General features: G+C 42.0%; 2 protein-coding genes across 12 annotated transcripts in view; both read right to left on the bottom strand.

Moving 5' to 3' along the window:
- LOC139380209 (collagen alpha-3(VI) chain-like) overlaps nucleotides 1–15,240 on the bottom strand; it is a 100,877-nt gene that overhangs the window by 19,824 nt on the left and 65,813 nt on the right. For 10 of the 11 annotated variants that reach the window (XM_071122698.1, XM_071122697.1, XM_071122699.1 and 7 more), the window contains 18 exons: nucleotides 10,297–10,908; nucleotides 7,662–8,279; nucleotides 6,151–6,750; nucleotides 5,371–5,988; nucleotides 4,726–5,060; nucleotides 4,444–4,522; nucleotides 4,192–4,337; nucleotides 3,786–3,878; nucleotides 3,332–3,385; nucleotides 2,946–3,017; nucleotides 2,796–2,822; nucleotides 2,622–2,666; nucleotides 2,249–2,302; nucleotides 2,063–2,125; nucleotides 1,644–1,709; nucleotides 1,350–1,403; nucleotides 1,146–1,181; nucleotides 13–75 (listed from right to left, as the gene is read on the bottom strand). In XM_071122698.1, coding sequence (XP_070978799.1) covers nucleotides 13–75; nucleotides 1,146–1,181; nucleotides 1,350–1,403; nucleotides 1,644–1,709; nucleotides 2,063–2,125; nucleotides 2,249–2,302; nucleotides 2,622–2,666; nucleotides 2,796–2,822; nucleotides 2,946–3,017; nucleotides 3,332–3,385; nucleotides 3,786–3,878; nucleotides 4,192–4,337; nucleotides 4,444–4,522; nucleotides 4,726–5,060; nucleotides 5,371–5,988; nucleotides 6,151–6,750; nucleotides 7,662–8,279; nucleotides 10,297–10,908 — 3,635 coding nt within the window. Of the gene's footprint in view, nucleotides 1–12; nucleotides 76–1,145; nucleotides 1,182–1,349; nucleotides 1,404–1,643; nucleotides 1,710–2,062; nucleotides 2,126–2,248; nucleotides 2,303–2,621; nucleotides 2,667–2,795; nucleotides 2,823–2,945; nucleotides 3,018–3,331; nucleotides 3,386–3,785; nucleotides 3,879–4,191; nucleotides 4,338–4,443; nucleotides 4,523–4,725; nucleotides 5,061–5,370; nucleotides 5,989–6,150; nucleotides 6,751–7,661; nucleotides 8,280–10,296; nucleotides 10,909–11,853; nucleotides 12,412–14,134; nucleotides 14,717–15,022; nucleotides 15,235–15,240 lie in introns of those variants that run through there. The other variant, XM_071122704.1, reaches the window with a different exon arrangement.
- LOC139380935 (collagen alpha-3(VI) chain-like) overlaps nucleotides 15,197–15,240 on the bottom strand; it is a 3,940-nt gene continuing 3,896 nt past the window's right edge. Inside the window, exon 7 of the mRNA XM_071124106.1 lies at nucleotides 15,197–15,234. Within this exon, the coding sequence (XP_070980207.1) occupies nucleotides 15,197–15,234 (38 nt within the window). The remainder of the gene's footprint in view (nucleotides 15,235–15,240) is intronic.

Below are 15,240 nucleotides of genomic sequence, written 5' to 3'. Positions count from 1 at the left end.
GGAGGCACTTACTCTGGATCCTCCAATACCAGGCTCTCCCTGCACACCATCGCCTCCGGGTTTGCCAGGGTTTCCCTATGACACAGGAGAAACCCATGTCTCGGTAAAATACGATATGTGATTAGACCTCAGTAAACATGATCAGTTTATTGAGATTAGATGAAGTGAGTTTACTGTAGATAAATGAGTAGCGTATTTAAAGGACAGTCACTAGCTAGATATGCTAAGTTTGATCTTAGAAAGTAAGGGAGAGGGGGATGCTATGTCTGCTAATTATGGTGGCCCCACCCTATAGTACATGTATGTGTATTATGCTGGTGTCGGGTTCACCTAGGGGTCATGATAAGGGTTGTACCAAAATGTTTGATGTATTAGAATAATTGATTATACTTATGTTGTATTAAGGGTTATAAAACCCCTCTCTCCTTACATTTATAGGGTCCTAGACTACAGATTAACAATACATATACATCGAGGTTTTAATATTTTTCCACAGTTGTTTTCAAATTCTCTCTCTCTGCCTCATTATAAAGAGGTCCCTCTGAGAAATGTGTGACTGTGAAGAAGGAGCTCTGCAGAGGAGTGAAGGAGATAAGACTAGTCAAACATTCCACAATAAATCAACTTTGGGGAGTGGACGTTTACTGCTAAGTTTTTAGATAGCACTAAAAGCCATTGTTTATATAGCTTGGTAGGCAGGGTTTTGTTCTCAGGAGTAAAACGGTAGTGACCACCAGGCTAGACTGAGGGTTTAATAAAACAACTGGAGACCTTTTGTTTGATGCAGAACTAACTCTTAAACATGCGTGCTATGTTCCTGATTGTCAACTTCTGTCTGAAATTGCATTAATAAAGGTTTTTGAATGATTTAATTAAAGATCTTGTCATAATGCTAATTTCACCAATGAGCCAATAATGATTGACAAGGACGAAAGGAACGAACCCTAACAGTGGCCATGATTTAAGTCTGATGACTGCATGGGAAGTGCTGTCAATGTGCAGATGGCAATGGGTAATTGGGTGTGGAAGGGCTGGTTACCCTGATATCAGGCACAGTAATGTAGCCTGGTTATGCAACATTAGGCCTGCTAATGCAAGGCATCAAGACTGGGTATGTTCAGAGGTAAGGTTCAGGGTTCACTTACAGCTTGTCCAGGTGGGCCTCTTCTACCATCAGAACCCTAATACAATCCAAACAGGGGAATAAATACATTATACAGACACAGTTATTACTGAGTTCCCTCATAATGTGGTGGGGCATAGATAAGTGAACTATTCGGTATAAAGAAATATTAAGCCAAATATCAGATAACACCGTTTTTAGTAATAGAGAAGAAGAGTAGTCATACCGTCCTGCCTGGTTCACCGGGGCCTCCCTTCTTACCATCCTCCCCTGGCTCTCCCTAGGATTCAAGACAAAGTACATCAATGACAATAACAGGAAGTGACACCAGTGAAAGAAACAGAGTGATGGCTTAAACAGGAAAGGAGGTGTGAAGATGCTCACTCCTACTCACTGTGCAATTGCAAATCAGCACACAAAACATTAAGAATAGAAGGTTACTTTATGGTTAATTTCCTATACAAACACTGTAATCCCCACAGGCAGTTAACACACTAGCTTGGTGAGAGGAAGACATTACCACTGGGCCGACATCGCCTGGGTCTCCTTTAGGTCCAGCCACATTGTTATCTTGACCTGTGGTTCCCTAGCAAACAGAAAGCAAATGGAATCAGATTCAGAATCAGTTTGGCTGTTAATGATGTAGTACAAAATACTTTGTTGACAAATTTGGTTGGTTTCTCTGTTATATCTACCATATGAATCCCAATGATTGGGATTCCTGCTATCATTATAAGGTAACACCAACTGAAGACTGAACCAGTATCAGTTTTCCCATCCCTGGCCCTGAACTAAATCATTCTGTAATGAAAACAAGCACTGATCTGTTGAGCAAGGCACTTAAACCTAATTGTTCCTGTAAATCGCTTAAATTACTGAAATGTAAAATGTAATCTGGAATAAGGATGTACTGTATTTCAGATGTTAACAGATACTTACAGGATCTCCTCTGATTCCTGTATCCCCGATGTCTCCTGCATGTCCTTTAGTTCCTTTGGGTCCCTGAACACAGAAACAAACATTTGTGAGTGGTAAGCACATCAGAATAATTAAAATGAATGAATGCATGGAAAAGTAGCCAGAAAATGATGTTTATGAGGTTGCAATGACCACATGAGGACTCACCCTTCTCCCAGGGTGCCCTCTGTCTCCTGGGGGTCCAGCGACTCCACTCTTGCCCTGGTGGAAAGCAATACATCAGTCAGCCACACATTCAAGAGTGGTCTAAAAGTCAATCATAAGTCATTATATTCGCCTTTACTACTGTGGGTCTGTCTTGTAAGCGTAAGCATTCAAAGCTAGATTTACTGTACATTTTGCTTTGTAAAGTTGTGAATTAAAGGGAGGATTTTAAAAGCACTTCTGACATGAGGCCAATATGTCAAAAGCTGTAACTGTTCACGTAAAGTTCTGTATGACCTTCTAACTTTAGGATACATTTTCAGCAAATGCCATAGAAAAACAAATCTTATTGTAAAATAAATTGTGTTTTTCTTACCTCTTCTCCGTTTATGCCATCCAGGCCGATCTCTCCATATTCCCCCTGACAGAAGACAAGGGTTATTGAGGGTAATGCTCATCACTAACATTTAAACAAGCTATTATGTGATCAATATATTATCTATTATCATTTGAAGTAAAGTATTGATTTTTATATTTTTTTTAAACTCACCTTTTCTCCAGAGTATCCACGACCACCCTGATCAATTGAGAAAAAGGAGATACATTCTTACATATTTTATGCAAAAATATATTACATTCTGTTTTGATTTCACATCAGCTAGCCTTTTGATTGATACAGTAGTGCTAAGTGGGTACTTACCTTGATGCCCCTCTGTCCAGGACAGCCCTGGAAACCTTGCGTTCCATTGACACCAGGAGGACCTCTGTCTCCCTGTCACAGGATGAGAAGAGAGAGAGATGTCCTGTTACACAACATTTACACTATATTGAATAGCATTGAGGTTGATGATGGTTGCCGTTCATCACCCTAAGGTGCTACACATTGGTGGTGAAATGTGTAGCACTGTGTTACAGCACTTTGAGCACCGGAAAGGCTCTATATACTATAAATCCAACTATTATTATTTTTAAACTTCAGAGCAGGTGCATAGTGTGGCCTGAGGGTACAGTCTTACTAAAGAAGAAAGCTGAACAGATATTTGTGAGGTTAAAGTTGTTTCAGATATGAAAATAAATCTGACTTACGGGTCCCCCCTCATCTCCGGGATGTCCTGCTCCGCCTGCTCCACCTGGGCTGCCCTGCAAGATAAGAAGCGTATTATGCATAAATCTGCACTGTATAACTAACTCATCACAATAGTCTTTCACAAGGCATTTATATTTCCCAAGACATTTTTACACACTTAAGTACAATCTTAGAAAGAAAGGTACATTTAAAACCAATAAGGGTTCTTCTGCTGTCCCCATTGGAGAACCCTTTGAATAACTATTTTTGGTTCCAGGTAGAACCCTTTTGGGTTGAATGTAGAACCCTTTCCACAGAGGGTTCTACATGGAACTCAAAAGAGTTCAACCTGGAACCAAAAATAGTTATCCTATGGGGTCAGTTGAAGAACCCTTTTGGAACCCTTTTTCCTAAGATTGTGTCTTAGTATACCGTAGTTAAGTTCAAGTAATAATAACAAAGCACATTAGTAACCTTGGATCCTCCAAGCCCGACTGCTCCTCGGTCTCCCCTTGTGCCGGTGCATTTACATGGCACTGCACAGCACTCCCTCTCAGCAATGTTGTCCTGTAAATTGGAATAAATATAAAGTTGGAATTTAAGATGGGACAAAACATTTTCTGTGTACAGCCAAAATTGGTTGATTATCCACTCAATCCAAAACTGCATATCTGTGACTTGACTACGACTTCAAGTATCTTCCTAATGTTCAACGTGGTCATACTGTACAGTAGATTAGTCCTTAGACTTTCTCCAGGTTCATTCCTAAAAGCATGTGTGTGGCACAGTTGGGTTACATGGCTGAGTTGGACTGTATGGTACAGGTACAAGTACGAGAACATGTACCGTTTCTGTAGTGAGTGACAGTGACAGCACTCACCAGTTCCTCCAGAAGCTCGTAGTCCAGGTCCATGACATTGACTCGGAGAGGTCTGGTGTACCTGAAGCCTCGGCCAAACTCCAGCAGCACAGCCTCCTCAAACCTGGGTACCCGCTCCAGACCCACCAGGATGAAGCTGTTCACACCTAACATGGCACAAAACACATGTTTAATAATCTTTGTCCAGGATCTTTCTCAGTAGTTTCAACAGCCATAGCAATCCAATAATCCAGCCATAAGACGTATCCTCACCTGAAATCTTAAGTTCTTCAACTCCTCTCTTCATTTCGTTATACTGGCCATCCAGACCGTCAGTCAGATGGATCACAACCTGTGCGTGGTTGGGGGGTAGGCAATCATATAATTTAATTTTACTAATAATGAATGGCATTTATTTCAATAAGTTTGCTTCACTCTCAAGTCGAACTAAACCAAAAAAGATAAATGACTGACTTCAATCTACTCTACTCATACCTTTCCCTGTGTGTGAAGATATTCATTACATTTATTTAAAAAAGAGACAGGCAGACACACCTTGACTGCGTCTGCGGCTCGGCTTTTGAACCTCGAACCGTATGCGGAAATGGTCTTGGTATTGAGGACATAGGGGCCGCGATTGCGCAGGGCCCGGAATGCCTCAAACAGCATGTCGGCGTTGTCCGTGAACTCCAGGTGGACAGGTTCCGAGGCGCTATCCATGGCCAGGATGCCCACCTGGATCGAGGGGATCTGTCCCGATGAGCAACTGATGCCCGTCATCTTGGTGATCCTCTGGAGGATGGCACCCATCTTGGACTCCAGGATCCTCTGGGCCTGGAAGATGTTCTGCGAGGACACGTCAAAGCCCACCAACACCTCCAGACTGCAGGCTGAAAGAGAGAGAGAGAGAGAGAGAGAGAGAGAGAGAAGATACGGGGAGGTTGATTGGTGGTTGGTGTTTGGAGCTTCTCTGTAGTATGTTTTGTAATGTAGATGTTTACCAGATGTTTACAATCTATATGCGGTCTGCTATTACCTGAGTCATTCTAAAGCATAGCAATTTAAAAAAAATCAATGTTCTATATGAAAGTAAAGGATGTAAGTAAAACAAGCATGAGGAATTGACATAGATCTGCTAAGATATGTCCTCCTAACACCAACACTAGGGGAAAGATAGGGTCAAATATCTGTGATCCTCACCTTTTGAGGGTTCCTGGCTCACGCCAGTGCACAGCTTGATTCCCTTCACCTCGTCGTCCAATGTTTCCAAGATCTGCTCGTTGAGCTCAGAGAGCTCCATGAACGTGCTCGCCCTGGCCACCGTGGAGGCCTCGCTTGCCAGGTTGTTCAACTCGTCCTCAATGTCGCCCACGCCAACGGCGTAGATACGGACACCGGTGGCCTTCAAACCCAGAGCGGCAGTCTTGCCATCGTCGGATGACTTTCCGCCAGTGACGATCATCAGGATCTGGGGGATGCCCTCATCCTTCCTGCTGCCTTTATCTTTGATGAAGTGGTTCTCCTGCACGTGGCGAATGGCAGCACCCGTGTTGATCCTGCGGCCACCCTTGTACTCTGTGCGACTAAGGGCGCTGATGATGTCATCCTTGGTCTTGTAGGTGTTGAGGTAGAAGACGTCGGTGACGTCGGTGGCATAGTGGGCCAGGCCAATCTGAAGGTTGTCACGCTCGGTGAAGAAGAGGTCTACAAGGTTCAGGATAAACTCCATCACTTCCTTGAAGTTGTCCTTGCCAAGGTTGATGGAGCCATCCACCAAGAACACGATGTCAGCAGCCTTGGCTTTCGGGAGTCCTGAAGCTGAGACAAAACAGAGAGAGAGAGTGACGGAGAGGGATAGAGTAAAAGAGAGGTGCCATGTTGAATCCTATTCACAGTATTTATTTGGCTATTATTCAATATTTATCAGTACATTTATTATACAGAATAAGGCGAGAATGCATTCTTTGTGTTTTCACTTACTTGGGAGATCAGTTTCTGTAGGGGCCTCCTCGGGGATTGTCCCATTGAGCCTGGCAATGAACCTCTCCTTAATGGTAGGCAAGCCGGGGAAAGTAGGTACCTGAAGAACATCGGCAGAGCTGGTGGCAATCTGGTTGAGCTGCCTGGAGTCTGCTCCGCCAGCCCCAATGCCAATGCAGTTGACCCGAGAGCCTTTGAGCAGAGGGCCATACACAGACACGTCAGTGGGGGACCTTCCGCCGGTGAGGACCACTAGATGCTGGGAGGCCTCCGCAAGTCGGACACCCGCTGAGGATTTCAGCTCATTCCTGATCACATACTCGATGGCTTTGGCTAGATCGGACGATCTGCCACCCTGCTGGCGTAGTCTTTTGATGGCAGAGAGCACAGCTGGCTTGTTGTTGTGGGAATTGAGAGAGAAATCCGTCTTGACCTTGTCAGAGTATTGGACGACAGCGACACGAACCTGGTCAGGTTGCACATCCAGCTGCTGAACGATGTTTAGGATGAAGTCACGGATGTGGGCGATGCCACTGGACCCTGTGGTGTCCGAGCCGTCTATGAGGAAGATGATGTCCTTCCTCCCCATGTTGAGGTTAGCTGAGAAGTAGAATAGAAAAAAAGGTCAAGCAAGTGGGGTTTTACTTTTTATGTTGGCAAAAACGTATTTAAAAATGTAAACAAAGGGGATTGTAACAGTTACCATACAAAACATAAAAAACAGGTTTCCATCCAACCTTTTTATTCAGGGAAAAGTACATGTTGGATAAAACATGTCACAACAGGCCTGATGGAAACAGCTATTTTGTCGGTAGACTTTCCAAATGTTGACAAAACAAAATACGCTAGTCAGGGTGGGATCTTTCTGTCTGTGAAATGTATTATTTGAGAAAAGGAGGTGGAAGTTGACCTTTACGCGCAAGTATTGATATAACCATCATACCAAAAGTAAACTTGGAGTCACGCGATTATATATGTTGTGTAGTCCTTCCACTATGACTCGGGAAAGCATGTCGTTTATTAAGCTACAGATTAAATAAATTATGATGAACTTCACATGGTGGTGAAAGTACACAGTGATGAGCTTGATGCTCCTTTCCAATAAATATTGAGAGTCTTCTTCTGGTGACATGATGATCGAGGCTTGGCTGCCATTTGAAAAATATACCCGCACTGGCTATACCCGCACTGTATCTGGGAGCTGTTGGCTAGAGCGCACGTGCCAAGACCAAAGTGGGCACATTCACTATATAATGCATTTTGTTTTGTTACAAAACAATACAGCCTAGGATCGAATCAGGGTCTGTAGTGACGCCTCTAGCACTGAGATGCAATGCCTTAGACTGCTGTACCACACTCGGGTGTGAACATTTTCATATTGTTTTATGCAGATTTGAGAAAATTCAAATCTGTCACCAATTAGATGGAAACTTAGCTACATTCAAAAATATATTTGATGGATCAGCACTATTTAGAAACTGCATTGGGTTAAATAATGTAGAATCTCTTACCAATATCCAAAACAGGAGGAACAAAACTACTGGAGATGTCAGTGGTGGTCATGGTGTTGACTGAAGCAATAAGCTGCTGCTCCACTGTTGGAAGCTGCCCAAAGTTGTTAATGGAGTAGGCAAACTCTGGCTTCAGGGAGATCTGCCTCAGTTCGCTGGGGTTGGCATTCTTTGCCCCAATGGCAAGAGGGGCAACCAGGTTGGTCTTCAGCTGGTTGGCTGGTCCAGAGACGTCGTCGTTGGACTTTCCCCCCGTGACTAGAATGAGGAACTGAGGCACACCCTCCTCGATGCGGCTACCGGCTGATCTCTGATAGATGTTCTTGGAGACCCAATCGAGGGCACGGCCAGTGTTTAGACGGTTTCCACCCCTGCTCTGAATCTTCCTCGTGGCTTGGCGGACCTCGTCTTTGGTGGAGTGCTCGTTCAAGAGGAACTCCATTTTGGCATCGTCGCTGTACTGCACCACTGACACCCTCACCCGATCCAGACCCACGTCCAGCTTTTCCACGACCCTCCCGATCATGTCACGGATGGCGGGGAACTCGCTGCGCACAGCTGTTGTGCCGTCAATGAGGAAAACCACATCCCTCTTTTCTCCGCCAGTGGGTACTATGTCTGTGGGAGAAGACAAGCACATCAAATGTGTTTGTTATCAACACAAATTGAGCTGCATTAGGGCATAGATATAAACCAAATTCGTTATGGTGATATTTTATGTTCTAATTGTACTTCATAATAACTATGTTTTCACCTTGCATCAATCCTTTTGACTACGGATCTGTTTGTATGAGTCAAAAGATATGATCTAGTTTTAATCTATCATTATTATTAATAATACATTATTAGTGATAACATTTGAGAAACAGTTTTAATTGATATTCAACTAGACTACAGTATCACGGGTGGTGATGCCGATCACTGAAACCCGTTAACAGTGAATCCGAATGAAAAACAGCTAGCTCTGTAGTGCTGTTTTGACAAACTCCCCTAAAATAACCTGTTGTTTTCCATTTTAACCCACTGGTAGCTAACATCAATCAAAGCTGTAAACACTCTACCACATGAGCACATTTAGCAGAATTGTTGTTTTGGGTCTCTGGAGACTGTATTGCCTTCAAGAAATAGTATTGTACCAGCACTTTGTTTGGTTGAACTTGTGTGTTAGCTAAGAGATAATTATTTTTGTGCCCCTGCCGATACCTCATGAGCCTGTTCTAAACGGACAGTTATCCTGTTCAGAACAAAGTGGCGCCACGTGCAGTAATTAGTGGATTAGGGTTTCCCATGCAAAAATGTAAAACCTCTCAGCTGACCACCTTGAAGCAATTATTCACCAATATTTGCTATATCGGGATAGAAGTCAATAGTATGTATTATGAAGTTATGAGTGGTGGTAAAAAAAAAAAGAATCACCAAATGGTGCAATTTCTGTACTACTCCATGCATGAATTCCACTGTGGCGTTGGCCTCCTCTGTCCGACATGGAAAAACAATACAGCAAAAGACATAAGTAATGCTAAAGTCAGTGTAGGTCCATTTAAACCAGTTAAAATGTAGCATGGTTGGTGACATCATTTTGGGGTGTAGAGGGCAGCTAAATTGGAGGGCAGCTAAATTGTATTCATTCGAAGCACAAGACCCAGGCATTTCCAATAATACCTTATACACTCAGATGTAAAGTGTTTGTTTAATTGCTAAAAAATCTAATATACAATATATATGTAATTGGGCACTCGTCAATTCAGTCAAATCAAATTGTATTGGTCACATGCACCGAACACAACCCCTAATACAACACCTGTGGACTTTACAGTGATATGCTTACTCATGAGGTGTTAAATAGGCCTCTTCTCAAGAAAGTTTGAAAACTTGGCATAAAACATGTTTGATTATGTACAATCCATCTAGCCTATTCATAGAAGCTAACTCCCTTTAGCGATTATTCATGAAGACATCTTCTGACCGCATCGCTTGCAGTACGGTTTTGGAAACATAAGGAACGTATCTTTCATATCATCGAGAAATAATCTTTAAAAAAAAAAAACTAAATTACACTTTTATAGGTTTAGTGTTCCCACACTGCCATGTTACAGCGTTTGTTTACGGAACACAGATGGAAGACAGAGACAACCACCTGTGCTAATTAGTTATCTAGCATGCTCAAACACCTGTGTGTAAGTGTAACTGGGGAGGAAGTGTAGTTTTTTCGGATGGAGAGAGACAGCCGTATGGATCTGTGCAAAGCTGCTAAAGTAAGTGTATCTTTTTATTTTAAAGATTATTTCTCACTGATATGAAAGATACATATGTTTTAAACTATCGCAATTGATGATTATTGATGTTTCTAAATGAGAGTCAGGATTGTTGCTCACATGGTCCCACCGGTAAGAGGTGCTTATAGCTGAGAACCCTTGGGATAAGGCAGATTGCTTTGAGTTCATGAGAGCAACAATCAATCATGATGCTTTTATGACAATTTGACACATACGCGACCTGATAATTAGCCAACCAGTGGCCACTACCGTGAAGTGTTGTCCAAATATTCCATAAAATGTGCAAAAATATTGTGAATGAAATTCAATCAGACATTAATCCTATAAAACACATTAATGACAGCAAGAGAGGGCATTACCATCCGGAGTTGGGAAAACAGGGCGTAGCCTGGCAATGTCGTCATCGGACATCTCTGTGAGCGTGGAGATCAGTTTGTCCTGGACTGTGTACAGGCCAGGGAGGTCATCCACAGTGTATGCAAAGTTGGGAACATAGGAAACAACCTGAAGCTCCTGAGAGTTTACATCTCTGGTCCCGATGCTGAAGGGCAAAACGCCTGACTTCTTCAGTGAGGTCGCAGGTCGACGGATATCATCTGTGGACCTTCCACCAGAAACGACAATCAGGAACTGTGGGACACCCTCCTCCTTCCTGCCGCCACGTCGAACATTCAGCACTTCACTGCTGACAAACTCCACTGCCTGACCCAGGTTACGTTCCCGGCCGCCTCGCTGCCTCAGTCCCTTGACAGCATTCATAACACCCTCCTTGGTTGTGTGGGAGTTTAGGTAGATATCTGCATTGGGGGAGTCGCCATACTGCACCACACCAATCCTGATCTTGTTCTCGCCCACGTTGAGGTTCTTCACGATTGAGCTGATGAACTCCTGGATGATGGGGAACTCCCTTCCGACGCCATCTGAGCCATCAACAAGGAAGACGATATCCTTCTTGGGACCCTGAGACTCAGCTAAAAGGAAGGGAGAACAAACATTTTTAATAAACCACTGCTCCGTTTGTAGTAGGTGGGCTAATACATTTCAAAGGTATGTTTTAAAACAATGTTCAATATCCTTTTGCAAACAATGATTGAACACTTCAGCTGAAGGACTTTGCTTCTAAGTGTCTTACCTCCCGAGCTAACGAATATGGTAGGATCAGGATACCTGGCTTTGACAAGTCTTGACAAAGCAGAAAAGAGCTCTGTCTGGATGTTTTGGAGGTTCCGCATGTCACGGACAGAAAATGTTTTGTTAGGGGAATTTGAGATTGACTGCATCTCCCTGTTGTCAGCATTTCTAAGGCCAATACTGACAGTGACCACACCAATACGCTTTAGCGCGATCGCTGAGAGTTCAACACTATCACTAGACTTCCCACCACTAATCAAAATGTGTATTTGTGGAACACCCTCCATGTGCCTGCTGCCAGAGGAAGAGGTAAAGACATTGTCCCTGACATACTGAAGAGCTGCTCCAGTGTTAAGGGGTCTCCCTCCTTTAAGTGTGATGCCTCTGATTGCATGTATAACCTTGTTTTTGGATGCATAAGTGTTGAAATAGAAATTGACCATGGCATCCTTGCTGTACTGGACCACAGAAATTCGGTCTTTGTTCTCATTCACATTGAGCTTCTCAACAGCTCTCAGTATAAAGTCTTGTATAACTGGGAACTAATTTATAATGTTATCAGATCCATCAAACAAGAAGACAACATCCTTCTTGGTGGTTTCTTCAGGTTGAGCTAGAAATTACAATAAATATAGGCTGTGTTTTGCATTACGACTCATGTTTTATTTTCAAATTAACTCATTGACTAACTTTCGATTATTCCATAGTTCTATGGATGTCACCAAATTGTCTTTCCAACATGAAAAGAATAGACAAGTGACACTTAGAAAAATAAGGTTACTTACCAATACGAGTGGTATGCTTTAAAGTGAACAGTACATCTAATAAGATGTCTGGAAGCTCTCCAAAGTCAGTGATTGGAAAAACAAAATTATGAGCAGTGGTGGGAAGACCAACTGAGTCTGTGCCAATACTAAAGCTCAAAATGCCAAGATCTTTAAGTGTTGAAGCCGGCTGCCTAGCACTATCGCTGGAGAGTCCTCCTGTGAGCAGTATCAGTACTTGTGGAACACCTTCAAGGTGGCGGCTTCCAGAGATGGTGCTAAAGACATTGTCCTTAACATACTGTAGAGCTGTCTCAGTGTTGCGTGATTTTCCTCCCTTATGTCTTAATGATCGTATCTTGCTGATGACAGTGTCCTTGGATGAAAAGGAACTCAAGTAGAAGTACACTACAGCGTCACTGCTGAACTGGATCACTGCTACTCTGTCTCTGTCTTCGGCAACGTCAAGGTTTTCCACAACTCTTCGTACAAAGTCTCGCATAGCAGGAAACCCACTCCGACTGCTGTCTGAGCCGTCGATGAGGAACACAACATCACGTCGTCCAATCCGCGATTCCACTAGGGAGAATAGTACATGTGGATTTAACAAGATGCAACTCGTCATATCAGTACTAAAGGGGGACAGGGGGTTGACATGCTATAACCATTTGGCATAGCAAAAAAAGAACCAGTGAAACAAATGAAGAAATGTTTTTTTCCAGCATAGAGTGGTGAGAGTCAAGCGAGGATTGACACTTTAAAAGATGTGATGCACGAATCTTAAAATACGCAGCATTTTGTTTTAAAATGCAGCAAAAAGTCAAGCAAATAAGAAAGGAGCACAGATGAATTACCATCACATGCTATATATTGCAGGCGAACAGAGCACATTGTCCTCTGTGTTGAGGACAGTGGCAAATTAAGTCTCTAAATACACCACCAAGATTCTACAATCTTGTCTTGTCTTAGGGAAAAGGTATATCATCAAAAGAAAATAAACAATTTGAGCCTGATTTTCCTAAGGAGAAGAAAATTACACATTGTTCTTACGTTGGAGAACAATGCCAATCAACGGCGGGGCAATTACATTATTCACATGGGATTCACGAGTTTCAATAAGTTATTATCTGAAAAGTGTTTCTGACATCTCTTACCCAGAATGCCAGAACATTTCAAAGTTGTGATTCTCATTGAGGATAAAAGCTGATTATCCAATCTATAAAGATCAAAGTTTTCTGAAAATGTAAATGCCAAAGAAGGATTGAAAGAAAGAGTTTGCAGCTCTTCGATTTCTGTAGCTGTTGAAACGATGGTGATGACCATGATACCCTGTTGTTTCAGAGCATGAGCAGCATTGCTAATTGGGTCTCTGGATTATGCTCCACTTAAAATGACTAAAACCTGTGGAACACCAAGCAAGCGTCTACTTCCAGCTGAAGCAGTGAAAACATTGTCCTTGATGTACTGTTGTATAAGTGTTCAGATAGAAGTGGACCTCTAGATCTCTGCTGTACTGGACCACCAAAACTTGATCTTTGGTTTCCTCCACATTGAGATTGTCCACAACTTTTTGTACAAAATCACGCATCTCTAGGAATACACTCCTGGTGCCATCAGAACCATCCAGAAGGAATACAATGCCTCTTTTTGGTACTTTACTTCAAGTGGGGAACAGATATTCAATGAATGTAAATATAACTTACGAAGGAATGATGATTTTATAAGATAATACATTAATTAATTAATATACTATATCGCTGGTAAGCAACTGCAGCTGATTGAAGCGAATGCATTCCAGAGAGTTGAAGTAAATTCAATTGCTACAAAAAAGAGACCCTTAGTAAGACTATGCTGAAAGAATTTGAAGAGAACAATTAAATAAAGAATGAAAAAGTTTTCTATGAAAAAAGGTGGTAATAATACCAAGCATAAGCATGAATGCAAAGTGGAAGGATTCACTCTGAATATTCAAGAAAAATCTTTGAAAGAAAAATGTAGAAGCAAAAATGAATGAGAGAGCAATATGAAAGAAGGGTTAATCAAGATGTTGTAGGATTTGACAAATGAGGTGAGGATGCTATTTAACAATCCATGGTCACCCATTTTCATTGATGACACTTTAATGAATGAGCAGCTTCAATACTTCTAAAACTGTTCAAATATTTCAACACATTATTGTGTATAATGTAGCAAACATCTTGCTAGGAAAGAGTAGATGACTATACCAGTAGATCTAACAGATTTTAACATCACAGAGAAATCAATTGGTTAAATAGACTGAGAGAACAAAAAAAAGTTTTACCTATCAAACCAGGACTGGAAACCTGAGCAATTGATGATGAAAGCTCCAGATGCATTGCTGACAGATCTGAAAAGTCTCGTGCCACAAGGATGAGCTGTGGATCAGACGTAATTGACTGCATTTCTCTAGTGTCGGCCTGTCTGATGGCAATGCCAACACTCTGAATTCCTTGACCTTTCATATCAAAGGCAGCTTGGCTAACAGCGTCATTTGACTGTCCACCACTCAGCAAAATCAATATCTGAGGGACACCTTCATAACGTCTGCTTCCAGAGGTGTCTTTAAAGATGTGGTCTTTAACGAACTGGAGTGCTGCCCCTGTGTTGAGGGGTCTACCACCTTTGTGCCTCAGATGTCTTATGCTGTCAAGAATGTCGCCCTTCGTGGTGTATGTGTTCAGATAGAAATGTACCTCTTGATTTCTACTATACTGAACCACAGAAATGCGGTCTTTGTTTCCTCCCACATTGAGATTCTCCACTACTTTGAGTACAAAATCACGCATGGCTGGGAATCCATTCCTTGTGCCATCAGAACCATCCAGAAGAAATACAACATCTCTATGTCCCATCATAGTTTCTCCTAGTAAAACATGAATAAAGAAGTTATTTCTAAAGATCACATTTGTGCCTAATGAAACAAACCTTGATATACGAGATAATAAAATATGTATGAATAGCAATTATGATCTTAAACTAAAGATTTTAAAAACAAAAAATAGCAGTGTAAGGTATTAATAGTTTAATATATGCAGCAAGTGAATTTTGACCATTTTAAACAGATTCCCTAGATTAATATTTCAGAAAAAGACATTTGGTATATTTTCCAGAACAATTAATATTGCAACTATGAATTTGGCTTCATGATCATTCATTTAATGAATCTTACCCATAAGACTAACATTGAAAGTTTCAACTCTTGTGAGTAGATGCTCTTGGATGTTTGGAAGATCACTGAACTCAGACACTGAAAGAGCATAACTTGGATCAAAGGAAATGCGTTGTAACTCATTCATGTCTGAGGCTCGAGATCCAACACTGAATATCATAACTCCTATTTTTTTCAGAGCAGAGGCTGGTGTATGAACATTATCATTGGACCTCCCG

This window comes from Oncorhynchus clarkii, chromosome 22, assembly GCF_045791955.1.
Source record: "Oncorhynchus clarkii lewisi isolate Uvic-CL-2024 chromosome 22, UVic_Ocla_1.0, whole genome shotgun sequence".
In the NCBI taxonomy this organism is placed as follows: Eukaryota; Metazoa; Chordata; class Actinopteri; order Salmoniformes; family Salmonidae; genus Oncorhynchus; species Oncorhynchus clarkii.
Note: the sequence above shows the minus strand (reverse complement) of the source record. Positions and strands in the feature narration are given on the sequence as shown.